Source organism: Leopardus geoffroyi, chromosome C1, assembly GCF_018350155.1.
Source record: "Leopardus geoffroyi isolate Oge1 chromosome C1, O.geoffroyi_Oge1_pat1.0, whole genome shotgun sequence".
Taxonomy (NCBI): domain Eukaryota; kingdom Metazoa; phylum Chordata; class Mammalia; order Carnivora; family Felidae; genus Leopardus; species Leopardus geoffroyi.
Window position 1 is genome coordinate 75147868 of NC_059328.1, and position 15556 is coordinate 75163423.

The following is a 15556-nucleotide window of genomic DNA, read 5'->3' on the forward strand; positions in this document are numbered from 1 at the left end:
CTAGACTTTGACAATTAATATAACAATCTAAGCAGCAGATGGTTTTAATTTCTGTTACTTGTTGCATATGAAACTTTTGGGAAAAAATGCTGTATTAGTTTTCTATGGTTGCTGCAACAAATTATCATAAATTTAGTAGCTTAATACAAATTTATTATTTTACAATTTTGTAATTGAAAAGTCTCAAACGGATGTCACTGAGCTAAAATCAAGGCATGGGCAGAGCTGCATTCCCTTCTGAAGGATGGAGAAGAGAATTTGTTTCTTTGTTCTTTCTAGCATCTAGAGGCTGCCCACATTCCTTGGCTTATGGCCTTCTCTGTCTTTGAAGCCAAAAACAGTGGGTCCATTTCTTCTCATATTACTCTGCCCTCCTCTTCTGCCTTTCTCTTCCACATTTAAGGAGACTTATAATTACTTTGGGCCCAACTGGAAATAATCTCTACATTTTAAGGTTGAATGATTAACAACCTTAATTCCATCTGCTATTTTAGTTTCCCTTTGCTATGTAACATTCGTAAGGTTCTGGGATTAGGACATGGACATCTTTGGATGGATCATTATTTAGCAGACCACAATTCCTAAAATGGTAAGTTTTTTGTTACTCTCTGTCAGTAACAGTCATTGTTGTTAGAATTAAACTGGTATGACAGTAACATTATTTCACTTAATTCTGGACCTTTCTTGAAGTTTTAAGAGATAACAGAAGTTTATTCACTATAATTGCCTCCTTTGCTTTATTGAGAATGTCTTGGGTTTTTTTTGACATTCAAGAGTGTCAAGGGACCTTTTTTATTATCTCACCAGTGTTGACAAATGCTATTTCCTGTTTCCTTTATCAGATTTAAGGGAACACAAATACCATCTATGATTAGTTACTTTAAAAATTTCCCTACATATATGAAGCTTCATAAGAATTTAACTGTAATGTTATGAGAGAGGAAGAGATTTTCTAAAATATTTAGGTTTAGTCACTGAGGTGTCTGTCACATGCAATGCTTCTGAGAATTATTGAACATAGTGTGAAAAAATCCTTTATATTTTGTGTAAAGCAGAGAAAATTACAAATGTGAATTTGGAATTCTTTAAAACAGTAATAAGATTTACTTGCTTCCTCACAAATTGTCTTAACTAAATGAAGTTGTTTTTCTCATTTATAGCTGTTTCGTTTGATGGCTTTTTAAAATAAATGTATCTACAAGTGTATCTATTACAGCGCTTACAGTGTGCTCTTTTAACTCTGTTTTTCACTTGCTGATAATCGTTTTATCTTATTTAGAAGCTGTGAAAATGTTCTGTTTGTCTTTTCATATGCTTACCTTTTCAAACTTATTTTAATAGGATCGGAAACTCCATGGCACAGCTCAGCAGCTGCTCCAGGACAGCAAGACAAAAATAGAAGTGATACGAATGCAGATTCTTCAGGCAGTCCAGACCAATGAATTGGCTTTTGATAATGGTGATGGAATAGAGATAAATTGTCATGCTTATTATTATGGGCTTATAGTGCTTAATAAATATCATGTAGTAAAGAAGCAGTGGTTCAGAATTAAGGAGGAGGAGGCCTTATGTCTTTGAGTTTTGATGGCTAAAATGGAAGGCTCTTTATTTCAACATTGTATCTATTAAGTATTACTTCAGTGTTTATTTACTTAACTAATTTTTCTCTTACATTGTAAGAATTCATTTCTTTTTCATGAGTTTTAATCACTGTATATGAAAATACCAAATAAATGGTTCAATTGCATTTTTTTTCTTCCCCCTCTAGCAAAACCTGTCATAAGTCCTCTTGAACTTCGGATGGAAGAATTAAGGCATCATTTTAGGATAGAATTTGCAGTAGCAGAAGGTGCAAAGAATGTAATGAAATTACTTGGCTCAGGAAAAGTAACAGACAGAAAAGCACTTTCAGAAGTAATTTTAAATAAATATTTTAACTTAATAAATACATTTTTCAAAGAATGTAATTATTTAAATGACAACAATTGTCTTTTCCCTGTTCAAGGCCCAAGCAAGATTTAATGAATCAAGTCAGAAGTTGGACCTTTTAAAGTATTCATTAGAGCAAAGATTAAATGAACTCCCCAAGAATCACCCCAAAAGCAGTATTATCATTGAGGAGCTTTCACTTGTTGCATCACCAACACTAAGTCCACGTCAAAGTATGATATCTACACAGAACCAATATAGTACACTGTCCAAACCAGCAGCACTAACAGGTAGGTTGCATACATCTCCTAATTGTTTGGGGTGCACTTTTTTTGTGTGTACGTCGGGTCCTGGTTTAATAAATGAATAAAAAGTATGAGTACTTTTAAGAAGTATGCACAGATGTTTAAAATACTGTGATAAGATACACATAACATAAACTTTATTATTTTAGCCATTTAAAAATATACAATTCAGAAGTATTTACTATATTTATGGTGTTGCAAAACTATCACCATCATGTAGTTCCAGAACATTTTCATCATCCCAAAAGGAAACCCCGTACCTATTAAGTAGTTACTCCCCATTCCCACTGCTTCTGGCAGCCACTGTTGGTTTTCTGTCTCCGTAGATTTGTCTATTCTAGATATTTCCTATAAATGGAAGTATATAATTTTTGGCCTCTGTGTCTGGCTTCTTTCACTTAGTGAACTGTTCTCAAGGTTTGTCCTTGTAGAATATATCAGTACTTCATTCCTTTTTATGGTAAATAGTTCTCAATTATATGTGGGTATATACTAAGTTTTGTTTATCCATTTATTAATTGGTGGACATTTGGGTTGTTTCCACCTTATGACTATTGTGAATAGTGTTGTTATGAACATTTTTGTTCAGGTTTTTGTCTGAACATCTGTTTTCATTTATTTTGGGTGTATACCTAGGAATGTAAGTACCAGGCCATGTGGTAATTTTATGTTTATATTTTTGAGGCATGGTCACCTATTTGCCACAGTGGCTGCAGCATCATTTTATGTTCTTAAGAGCACACATCCTTACCCAACACTTGATATTTTCCCTTTCTTTTTTTTTTTTTTTTTTTTTTTTGATTATTGCCATTCTAGTAGGTCCATTACTGAAAGTCAGTTAGTGAAGTCTCAGTTATTTTTTGTGCCTATTTCTCCTTTTAATTATGTAAATGTTTGCTTCATGTATTTTTGGGCTCTGCTGTGAAGTGCACTTATGTTTATAATTTTTATATCTTTTTGATGGATTGACTCTTCTATCAAAATATAATGTCCTGTTTTATCTCCTGAAAGAATCTTGAATTGAAGGTCTATTTTGTCTGATATTGGTGTAGCTCCCTCAACTGTCTTTTCCTTATTACTATTTGCACTGAGTATCTTTTTCTGCCCTTTCACTTTTTTTCCCTTTTCAGCTCTTTAAAAATGTGATATCATCTTCTTGTCTCTGTTTTCCTATTATAAAAAGCTGTAATTTTTTAATCAGTATATCTCTTCATGCAATGTTCTTTATTACCCATTGGCTTCAAATAACATGGAATTATACTCACTTTTCTTTTTTTTTTTTTTTTTTTCCTCTCTGCTCCTGTGACTGGGTGCTTTTAATTTACCTGTCTTTAAGTTTGCCAGTTCTTCTGCCTGCTCAAATCTATTGCAATTTTCTAGTAAATTTTAAAAATTTTAGTATTGTGCTTTCATTTGGTTCTTATTGATAAATTCTGTGTCTTCATTAATATTCTCTATTTGTTAAAACACCATTCTCCTTTCTTTCGTTTGGTTTTGGTTTTGTTCTTGTTTTGTTTTGTAGGTCCTTGACAATATGTAAGACAGTTGATATGAAGTCCTTGTCTAATAGATCCAGTGTCTTGGCTTCATCAGTTTCTATTAATTTCTGCCTTTCTTGTCAATTAGCTGTACTCTTTTTTTTTTTTTTTTTTTTTTTTTTAATTATTTTTGAGAGAGACAGAGACAGAATGCAAGCAGGGGAGGGTTGAGAGAGTGAAGGGGAGACACAGAATCCAAAACAGGCTCCAGGCTCTGAGCTGTCAGCACAGAGCCCGATGCGGGGCTCGAACTCACGGACCGCGAGATCATGACCTGAGCCAAAGTCGGACGCTTAACCGACTGAGCTACCCAGGCACCCCAGCCATACTCCTTATTTTCCAGGTTGCATCTTAATTTTTGATTGAAAACTGGATGTTGTGAATATTATAATGTGTAACTCTGGAAGACACTCCCTTTCTCTAGAATTTCTTGTTGTTTGTGTGGGATATAGTTTTTTAGGGGCTTTTATAAATGATTTTGTAAACACTGTAGTTGTTGTCATGTATGGTCACTGAAGTCTTTATTAAGACTAGTGGTCAGCTAGTATTTTAACAGACATTTCTTTTCATGCATGCAGGCAGAAAGAAAAAAAATTGCCTGTCTTTGTAGCTGGGCTCTGTGTTTGTGTGTTGGGGGCATACCCCCAACAGTCACCCAGGCATCTTACAACTCTGCCTTTGCTGGCACAAAACTTGAAGATCAGCCAGATGTGAGAACTTAGGACTTTCTCAGGCCTTTTCTGAGGATGCCTCCTTTTCTCTCTAGCCTTCTAGTTTCTCAGTGGAAATACTGCAAAGCCCTTATTCCCCAAAACATTCCACTCCCTATGTTCTCCTCCAAGACTCTTCGGGATATCTTGTTTGTCCCAATTGATATCTTTTGCCTCAGGTTGCAATGACTGGTTTATTTGCCTTTAAATGCCTTCCACTTAGCTATTTCTCTGCCCTGAGAGATTTCCTAGTAAGGCAAAAAACAATTTTTTTAAGGCACACTTTTGTGTTAGTTCATCAGAGAGCCCTCAGTTCATTCAAAGCAGGCAACCACACTTCCTTGAGAATGAGGTCTTCTTTTCCAACTGCTGTCTTGAAAATTATCAACAAACCATGTGGGTAGAAGGAAGATGAGGCAAGGGTAAGTTAAAGTGCTAGAGTCTCCTATTGAGTACTTACTGTGTTTTTGTTAAGTAAGCATTTGCTTGGTCGCAGTAAACCTTTGACTGTCTTCCACATTTCTCATACACTTGATTCTAACAGTTTTTGCTAATTTTTGGTTGTTTTGTTTGTTTCCTGTGTTTCTGTGGAGAAATTGCTTTAGGACCTTGTTGCCCCACAGTTTTCTCTATCAGCTACAAAGGTTTTTATGGTCCATGTGATTATGACATTTTTGTTACATTGACTTCTCACCCCTGGAAATTCTTAAATTACCATATGAATGTGAATGTCAACAAGGGCTTTACTTTAATAATGTCATTGAGTATTTTGAAGATGTGAAAGTGTTCTTCAGAATTGCATAGCATGCTATCACATTCTGGTAGCTTTGGGTATCATTAGTCAGTTTTATGTCAGACTTCTATATTAAAACTTGAAGGACAAATTTATAGTTAAACTGTGCTGTTGCCACTAATAGGATCAGTCTAAACCTGCAGTTACCAAATTGAGTTTCTAAATCTGAGGCATCCTGGGATGCCAGAATGAATAAACAGAGTACAACAGGATATTTTAACTTTTTTGAGGGAAGCCCTCAAAGTAAAGTGTTACTTCACGTCCTACAGTCACCATTTAAATTACTAGCTCAAAGTAGTTCTAGTTTTAGCAGGAGATGGTGCTTCGAGTGAAGTCATAAATGTTGATGAAACAGGGTTTTCCTGCATTGCTGTGATATAATAAATACCATGTGAAAATCAACATGGAGTAGAAAAGAAGGTGGCAGTTTCCAGTGTAATTCCAGAGTTTGAGAAGTTGTACAGTGCTCAGTGTAAACATCCCATTAGGAAATAACTATGGTTATTTACGAATGAAATAAGATTACCTTTTCTTTCAAGTTATGTGTATTGTTTTTGTAGTTATTGATTACAATATTCTATGAAACAGAACTGTTAGGTATATCTTTCAGACTAGGAGCACAGTGAAAAAATTGGTACACTAGGGTACCATGAAACAAGAAAGCTTGGGAATCTTTGGTCAGAATGCTCCATTTTATTTTAAATGTTTTAAATATTTATTAAAGTGTTTATCGTTCTAGTCACATCTTCTGTAACTCCTATTATGAATTTTCTATCACAGTTAAACTGGTTTGTGCACAGTCCCTGTTTAATATCTGCCTTGTTATCCATCTTCTTACTGTATTTTTTAAAATCAAAACTGGAATATAGACCTGTGAAGAACAAAGACTTTGTTCTCTGCCTACATGTAATTCTAGCCCCTAGCACAGGATATTTATAGTTTCAGGAGAAACTTGGTAAAGATTATTTGACAATAAGGAAGGAACTGCACTTAAGTTTTGCCATTGTATGACTCAGTGCTGAATGCATTAATAATATTTTAGAATTTTTGAATGATTCATTGATTAAAATATGGTTGTCAAATATTTGGAAATCAACAATATTTCTAGAAAAGTAATAAAGCCATGTTTTAGAAAACATCTGATACAGCTGGAATTTTTTTTCCCCTTTCTATTCTTGTTGACTTCTCTCCCCAACTCTAACCTCTTCCATTCTCTTTTCCTGTTCTTCATTGCCTTACTGAACTTTATTCAAAGTGATGTAAATTGTCAGCATAAAGGGAAGTACCTTATAGTTCTTAAGACATTTGGGGTTTTTTTAAAATTTTTTTTAATGTTTAGTTTTGAGAGAGAGAGACAGAGTGCAAGCAGGCGAGGGGCAGAGAGAGAGGGAGACACAGAATCCGAAGCAGGCTCCCCAGGCTATGAGATGTCAGCACAGAGCCTGACGCGGGACTCAAACTCATGAACCGCGAGATCATGACCTGAGCCGAAGTCAGACACTTAACTGACTGAGCCACCCAGACACCCCAAGACATTTTGGTTTTTAAAAATACTATTTTAAATTCCTACTGAACCTTTTAATGAATTAATGTTGAACTTTAAGCTAAAGACAGAGTAACTAGAAAGAGAAATACTATTGGTCTTAATAAAGGATTATATACAATGAAGAATTATATTGGATAAGTAGTAGGAACATTTACCCTCCTGAGTTTTTCACTACATGCTATTTGTGGTTTGTCTCATTTATATTCTGATTTCTTTTGTGGTTGTATGAATAAAAATTGAAATTTGCAAATTTGGTGCTACTTTGAACTAAGGTATAATTGAATTTTTGGTCCACATTTTGAGACTTTTACTTGTTTTTATGAAAGAAGATACCTTCATTACTCAGTTGTACCAAGATGAAATACTGAATTAGTAAAATGGATATAAAATAGTTTTTTCAGAACATTAAAAAAAAAACATTTACTTGTTCTAATGGAATTCATAGCTACTGCTTATGAATACAGACATTTACTTCTTGGATTGCTTGCTTTAAAAATTTCATATTGTGGGTTATAAAAGTAAAATATTTTAAAGTATTTCTAATATGGTTACACACAATTGCAACTGTGTCACCTCATAAAGGAAAGAAACTTCTAGATGCTTACTAAAGTTCTTAAATCCCTCCAGGTTTCTTTTTCCTAAATGAAAGCAGGTGCTGAGCATTGTCATCTCCTAATATATTGAAATTACTAAAATATTTAATAAGCTACCAGGGTTTGAAGTAGTGACCAGATGTTTTCAGTTTCCCCAGGATGACTTTTACAGCTAAACATTTACAATGGAAATGAGCTAAGTTTGCCAGTTTAACAACAAAAAAGGAAATAAAACACACAAACACAACAAGTTGTTTCTTTTGAATTAAAATTAAAATAATATCTATTTAATCTGTTTTAACACTTTATAGTTACAGAATATTTCCATAGCCTAACAAACATAAAAATTGAAGCTTCCCCTCCAACTTTAGTAACTTTATTGAGACATAATTTATATAACATAGAATTCACACACTTGAAGAATACAGTTTTAGGGCACCTGGGTGGCTCAGTCGGTTAAGCATCCAACTTCAGCCTAGGTCATGATCTCACAGTTCGTGGGTTCGAGCCCCTCGTCACACTCTGTGCTGACAGCTCAGAGCCTGGAGCCTGCTTCTGATTCTGTGTCTCCTTCTCTCTCTGCTCCTCCCCCATTCATGCTCTCTGTCTCTCAAAAATAAATAAAAGTTAAAAAAAAATTTTTTTTGTTAAGAATATAGTTTTAGAACTTTAAAAGAATGTTTTAATGTTTATTTTTGAGAGGGGCATAGAAACAGAGTACGAGTGGGGGAGGGGCAGAGACAACTGAATGACCCAGGCGCCCCTAGTTTTAGGATTTTTAGGAAATGTATATAGTTGTGCCACCATCATCAACATCCAGTTTTATTTGAAGTGTATAACTTGAAGATTTTTGTCATAAATTTTGTTGTGAAACCATCACAACAATCAAGATAATTAATATATCCATCATCCCAAAAGTGTCCTTGTGTGCCTCTGTGTAATCCCTCTTTCCTGCTCTTCTCATGCTCTCCTTACCCACATCTGACTCCAGGCAATCACTGACCTATTTCTGTCACTTGCTATTAGTTGACATTTTGTAGAATTTTCTATAGGTGGAATCATTCAGTATATACTGTTTTCTTTGGGAAGAGAAGGATTTCTGACCTTTTTCACTCTGAATAACTATTTTAATATTCATCTATGTTGTGTCTATCAGTAGTTCCTTTCTGTTATTAATAGTATTCAGTTATGGATAGTCCATAATTTGTTTATCCATTCACCTGCAACTGATATTTGAGTTGTTTCCACTTTGTATTTTTTCCAAATATAGCTACTAATAACATCCTTATGCAGTTTTTGTGTAAATGTAGATTTCATTTGGGTAAATACTTAGGAATGATATGGCTGGATCATGGTAGTCTACTGAAAATGGATTCTTTACCCATTTTTAAATCTGAAAAGTCTTCATTTTTGAAAGATATTTTCAGTGGGTCTGGAATTCTAAGTTCACAGTTTATTTGCTTGTTCATTTTCTCAGTACATTAAAATTGTTGCTTATGTGTCTTGCTTTCATTGTTTCTTATGAGAAATCCACTGTGATCCTAATCTTTGTATGTAACGTATCTTTTTTTCCTCTGGCTGTTTTTAATATTTTCTCTGTATTACTTGTTTTGAGAAATTTTATTATCGTGTGCTTTCATGTGATTTACTTATTGCTCTTTTGCTTGGTGTTTTTGAAATTCTTGGATACTTACTGGGTTTATAGTTTTCATCAAATTTGGAAATTTTTCAGCCATTATTTTTTCAAATATATTTCTGTCCCAATTGTCTCTGCTCTTCATCAGGGACTTAGTTGTACACATATTGGGCCACTTGAAGTTAAACTTAGTTTATATATGCACTGTTTTTTTTGTGTTGTTGTTGTTGTGTTTTTTACCCCTCAAGTCTTTCCTTTCTCTTATTTTTTTTTACCATTTCTACTGCTTTAGCTTCAAGTTCACTAGCCTTTTCTTTTGCAATGTATAATCTGCCACTAATCTCATTCCAGTATATTTTTCCTAAAGTCTCTAACATGGTAGTTTTATATCTGGGATTTTGTTTGGGGTCTTTTTGATTTCTTGCATGTCTCTATTCAAGCTTTTGAACAGATGGACTATAATTATGATCACTGTGTGAATGTGTTCATGTCAGTTTTGGATTGATTTTCGTTTGATTTCTTTTTTTCTTACTATGTTTCTTTTCTGTTTATCTGTTTTCCTGGTATAATAGTCAGAATTTCAAGAATGACCCTTGAAACCCCTGTCCTGTGAATACGATGAGACATCATTCCTGTGATAATAATATGTTATATGGAAAAGGGGATTTTGCCTGTGTGACTAAGGTTATTAATCAGTTGGCTTTGAGTTAATATAAAGGGCAGTTATCTGAGCTGGTGTAATATGATCACATGAACCCCCTAAAAGCAGAGAATTTTCTCTGGCCAGTGGCAGAAGGGGAAGAATAATCTGAATCATGAAAAAGATTGTATGTGCCATTGCTGGCTTCAAGATAGAGGGGGCCAGCATGTAGTGAGGAATTCACGTGGCCTTTAGAACTTGAAAACAACCCTTGGCCATGAGCTAGCAAGGAAATAGGGACCCCAATCCTATGTCTGCTAGAAACTGGAGGCTGCCAACAACCTGAATGATCTTGGAAGCAGATTCTTCAAATCTTCCAGATAAGAGCCCAGCCTGGCAGATATGAGGATTTCAGCCTTGTGAGATTTCTAACAGAGAGTACAGACAACTCACCCAGACTCTGACCTACAGAACTGTGAGATAATAAATGGGTGTTGTTCTAGGCCACTAAATTTGTGGTAATTGGTAATCCAGCAACAGAAAACAAATATGCCTGGTAGTCTCTGATTAGATTGCTAGACATTGTTAGTTTTAGCTTTTGGGTGCTGGATATTTTTGTATTCCTATAATTATTCTTGAGCTTTGTTCTAGGTCACAGTTAAGTTACCTGTATTGCTTTTAAACAATACCGGGTATTGCTTTTAAGATTTGTTATACAGACCAGAACATCATTTAACGTAGGAGTAATTATTCTCTACTACTGGGGCTAGACTGAATACTTAATTAGGGGAACCCTCTGCACATCTTAGTTCTGTCTCTGGACAGCTGTTGTCTATCTTTTACTCTGCCTGTGAATTCTAGCCACCTTGATCAGTTCTGTGTCATACTCTCCGGTCCGTTTCCTTCACACAGGTAGTCCACTTGGTTGCACCTGAGTTTCCCCTCCCTGCACTATGTCCTAGGTATATTCCAGGCAGTAAACTCAAGCAGTCTTAGGGTTCATCTCATTTGTTTGCCATCTCTTGGGGATCAGTGTTCTTCATTTCCTGACCTCCAATGTCTTTAACACTTTTTTAACGTATTTTGTTTGATTTTTTTTTTTTTTTTTTTAAGAGTTGGGTATAAATCCAGGCCTTTTTACTTTCGAGTTCAGCTTTAATTATTTAAGTTCATTGGGACCAGGAAATATCCCTAAATGTTATATATAGGAGTACTTAAATAACTCCTAAAATGTTATTCTCTGTGCATTATCTAAAATTTTAATACTGTAGCACCATTTCTAACTTCTAGTATACTAAATCTAGCCCAAATGATGACAAGCCGTATCTTTAGATAGCCTTAAAGTTACTCATTTTCATTTGAACACCTTCAGTATTTATTTGCCTAAGGAAATCAGAATTATGCTTAGATAATTATAGTCAATTATTTGACTCATTACACTATTAGAAAGTTAATATTATTTTACATCTCAAAAAGAACAGGAAACCCATTTATTTATACAAAAAAACCATGTAAAGTCTTTTTCTGTATTAACTACGTAACTACTAAACATGGCTAGCTGCTTTTCATGTAGTCAGATTTCCTTGTTTCTAATTTCTGTATGTTTATGTTGATATTTGGCTTTGTTTTCCTTCCCACATGGTCTATCCACATAATTTTGTAATTCTTCCATGTAATTATATAAATGAGTATTCAGACATAGAAGAAGTTTATGTAACCTCTTTTAGAACAAGTTTTTGGACAGCTGTTGGAAGGTGCTGTTCTTTCCATAAAATTTCTTACAGTTTTATTAAGAATTTTCAACAGGTTTCTCTAATTAAAACAGGAAGGATGATTAGTTACCTCACAGATCCTCTGGGAGAAGAGATTTTATTATTTTAGCAGATCTCTCCCCATCCTTTCTGAATAGTAACAAAGACATAGTTCTATATATTAAAAATTGATGTTCTTATTTGATATTTGTTTATGCTGATAGGTACTTTGGAAGTTCGTCTTATGGGCTGTCAAGATATTCTAGAGAATGTCCCTGGACGGTCAAAAGCAACATCGGTTGCACTACCTGGTTGGAGTCCAAGTGAAACCAGATCATCTTTCATGAGCAGAACAAGTAAAAGTAAAAGTGGAAGTAGTCGAAATCTCCTAAAAACCGACGACTTGTCCAGTTCAGTAACCAAATTTTTTAAAAAATCATATAACAAATTAAAGGGCCTATACAAAGAACTTAACAATGCAGCTAGCAATGGGAAAGAGCCAAAGTTGAACAAAAAGCTTTATGTTCTGACTTCTATAATTTAACTTTTAAATATCGAAAGCTATACTGACAGGAAACAAAGGCAACCAAATTTATTGAAATTATGTTAGAAAACTGAATGACACGTAACATTAATTCTTTTGGAAGAATAAAATACCCAGGATCAATCTATGCCAAACTGAAAGTGTTCGGAGGCTCTGAGTCTTGTCACATCTTTATCTTTTAATGACATCGTGACACTTCTCAATCTTGATAACTAACCACAGGACCAAACGTGTTTACTAGTAGTGGCTCAGTTAGCAAACAAATGGGGGAATAGGTGGAAGTGGTAAGAGCAATATGCAATAGGTTTATGAAGCACTTTGCAGATGTTCTAAAATGTGATTATAAACTATGATATAAAGGTAGCACTGGGGGGGAAGGCCCGTGACAGTTAAACCTACTACAGAGTACAGAGGTGCATGTGTCAGTGTTTTCCTTCATCTAGAAAGGGATTTTAGGGAAAGTGTGGAAACAAAAATTGTCTAAGGTGACAAACTCTACAAATAGAAGTGTAGAGGGAGAAAACTGAATGATTACTATTGATGTACAAACATACAAAATAGATACCATTTGATCTCTGTGTTTTTGTCAAACACAGAGGATAATTTGGGAGCATCTGGTGGAAGTATGTGTACATGTAAAAGTAGCCATTTAAGATTCAAAAGCTTCAGTATTAAGAAAAATCTTACTTTTAAAGGCTCATAAGACCTTTGTTCCTATTAAACAGTGATGCTTCTATTTTAAAAAGTTTTAAAATATTTAAGCAAGTTTATAAATTGTAATTACAGATGATGTCTGTGCGGTTTTGAAGCTAGATAATACTGTGGTTGGTCAGACGAGCTGGAAACCCATTTCCAATCAGTCATGGGACCAGAAGTTTACACTGGAACTGGACAGGGTAAGAAGAAAAACATTTTACTTAAATTTTCATTATATTTATAATTCATTTTGAATGTAAATTTTATGTCTTTGAAGACTTTGAAAAGTTTTATTTTTTTAATGCTTATTCATTTATTTTAGAGAGAGGGTGTGAGCGAGTGGGGAGGGGCAGAGAGACAGGGAGACGGAGAATCCCAGGCAAGCTCCGCAGCTGTCAGTGCAGAGCCCAGTGTGGGGGCTCAGACTTACGAACTGTGAGATCATGACCTGAGCCAACAATCAAGAGTCAGACGCTTAACTGACTAGCTACCCAGGCACCCCTGGGAAGTTTTATTTTTAACGCAATAAAAGAAGAACCTAGGGGTTTTTTTTTTTTGATGTTTCTCATCTGGTGAGTTGTATAAAAGCCTGCATTAAGACAGAGGTGAACATGAGAGTGCTGCAGTAGCTTTCGCTTCTGCAGTGATTTGAATGTACATTTTGTATTAACATAAAAGACAACCAAGTGAGAGCTAGTATTGAAATATATTTATTTTACTGATGTACTCTAAAAATGAAGGTGATTCTTCTGATTCACCATTTGTAGGTTATACTACTAAAGCTGGATTTGAAATGAGCTAATGTGCTCAGTTACCCAGGCTTCCATGTGCCTCAGTGGCTTTCATGAATGACATGAATGGCCGGAATATGATACGTAGCTGTAGAATCCAGAGGTAAAGCTGGTCCACACTGGATTCAAATCCATGGTGGTGACTTTATTACTCAGATTCTAATCCATCCACTGGGGTGTGGGAAGAAAATAATACAACTTAATCCTAATCTTGTCTAAAAAATAAGAAAGATAGCAAAGTTTTTATCATTTAGTATTTAGGCTGATGATACATATGTCATTTTTAAAATTACATTTATTAGTGAAAGCAGATTTACAGTGCTTTCCAATTTATTTTTTTCTTTCCTCATGGCCAGCATCCTAATCACATCCTCATCACTGCTTTTCCTGCTTCAAAAAATGTTTTATGTGCTTAAACTTTATGTATACCAGATTTCTTAGCTTTAATACTACCTACCTCACTGAGATGTGTGAAGATTAAATCCATGTAAAAATCATTGAAAGTGGTAAGAACTTGATTAATGTTCTTACAAAACATTAAATAAAAAGAATAAAAAGTAATTTACTAAGCTCCATGTGTCTAAATACCAAACTGATTTTCAAAGAATACTACCTTCATCTTGGCATTCATTCTCTCATTTATGATCCTTCATTTATTCATTAAAATTATTATGAAAGTATTTACTTAATCAACAAATATAATTCACTGATATCTACTGTATTCCTGGCACTTCGGGTAGATTAGCAATGAACGACATAAACAAGGTCTTGCAGGTTTCCTCAAGGAACTTCTACTTCATTGCCTTTCAGTACATACCTGACTTTTTACCATCACATCTGAAAGTGTGTAAGAGTCTACCACCTCATTTCCCAAGTGTACCTTTATTTTGATGATTTCAGTTAAAATGATATTAAGGTCCTAGAATGCTGGGCTTGAGGTGTTTATACTTGTTGGTGTCGGAGACGGGATGGGAGACACGTAATGGAAAAGTTGATCTTGGAATTTGTATGAAGAATGAATTTGAGGGAGGAGGAACTAGCGGCAAGCAATTTGGCAGGAGGCTACTCCAGTGCTACAACTGTAAGATCAGGAGAACTTGAAGTAAAACTTGGCAGTAGGAATAGAAAAAAATACATGCAGGAAAAAATAATATGAGTCAGTAACTAATTGGATTGGAGTACGAAGGAAGGAATTTGTCTATAGTTTGCAAAGTAAATGATGCCACAATCATTAGAAAAAATCTATATTGGAGGGGGATGGGTTCTATACCTAGTCTCTTAGCAATTAAATAAAGATGTGGAAGGTAGAGGTCAGGGCTGGATAGGTGGATTTGGAGATCATCTAATTAGACGTCATAGTGAATGTCATCCAAGTGGGTAAGATCAGTCTATTCATTTCACAAATATTTATTTAACATTTCATATGTACCAGGCTTTTTACTAGGTTCTAGATTTATGGAGATGTACGTATTGCTGTAACAGAACTCTTAAGCTTAATAATCGCCGATTCTCTATTCTGTGCCAAGCACCATTCTAGATGCTGGTAATGATTGATCAAAAGTCCAAAGTCCGTATACTTAAGGACCTTATATTCTAATGAGGGAAGATAAATAGGAAACAACTTTTAAAAACTGCAAGGATAGGGAAAGAAGGAAGTAGGGTGGTATAATGAGGGGGTAGCAGCCACTGTAGACAGAGTAGTTAGGGGATCTCTTTGAGGATGCTACATTTGACCTGAGAGACCTGATGTGTGAAAATTTTCCAGACTTTTAAAGATCCAGGTAGAGTGTTTCCAGCAGAGGAGACAAAGTATACAACCCCTTGAGGTAGGAGAGAACCTGATATGTTGTAAGAATAAAAATTGTGAGACAGAAGATCAGTGTAAAGTAGATGATGTAGGTAGATGCCAGATCTCTAGGGTCTTCGTAGACTAAGAATTGGGAGACTGTTGAAGGGCTTTTAATAGGGGAGTTGGCATCATTTGATTTACCTATGGTAAATGATCTGATAGAAGTAAGTACCATGCACTATAGAAGCTAATAGAAGAGTTACTAACACAAAGTGGGAAAAACTTTATAAACACA

At 34.9% G+C, this 15556-nt stretch overlaps 1 protein-coding gene across 2 annotated transcripts in view; it reads left to right on the plus strand.

Moving 5' to 3' along the window:
• PKN2 (protein kinase N2) overlaps positions 1 to 15556 on the plus strand; it is a 130434-nt gene that overhangs the window by 74307 nt on the left and 40571 nt on the right. For both annotated transcript variants that reach the window (XM_045478172.1, XM_045478171.1), the window contains exons 4-8: positions 1342 to 1459; positions 1769 to 1914; positions 2006 to 2219; positions 11666 to 11851; positions 12772 to 12881. In XM_045478172.1, coding sequence (XP_045334128.1) covers positions 1342 to 1459; positions 1769 to 1914; positions 2006 to 2219; positions 11666 to 11851; positions 12772 to 12881 — 774 coding nt within the window. The remainder of the gene's footprint in view (positions 1 to 1341; positions 1460 to 1768; positions 1915 to 2005; positions 2220 to 11665; positions 11852 to 12771; positions 12882 to 15556) is intronic.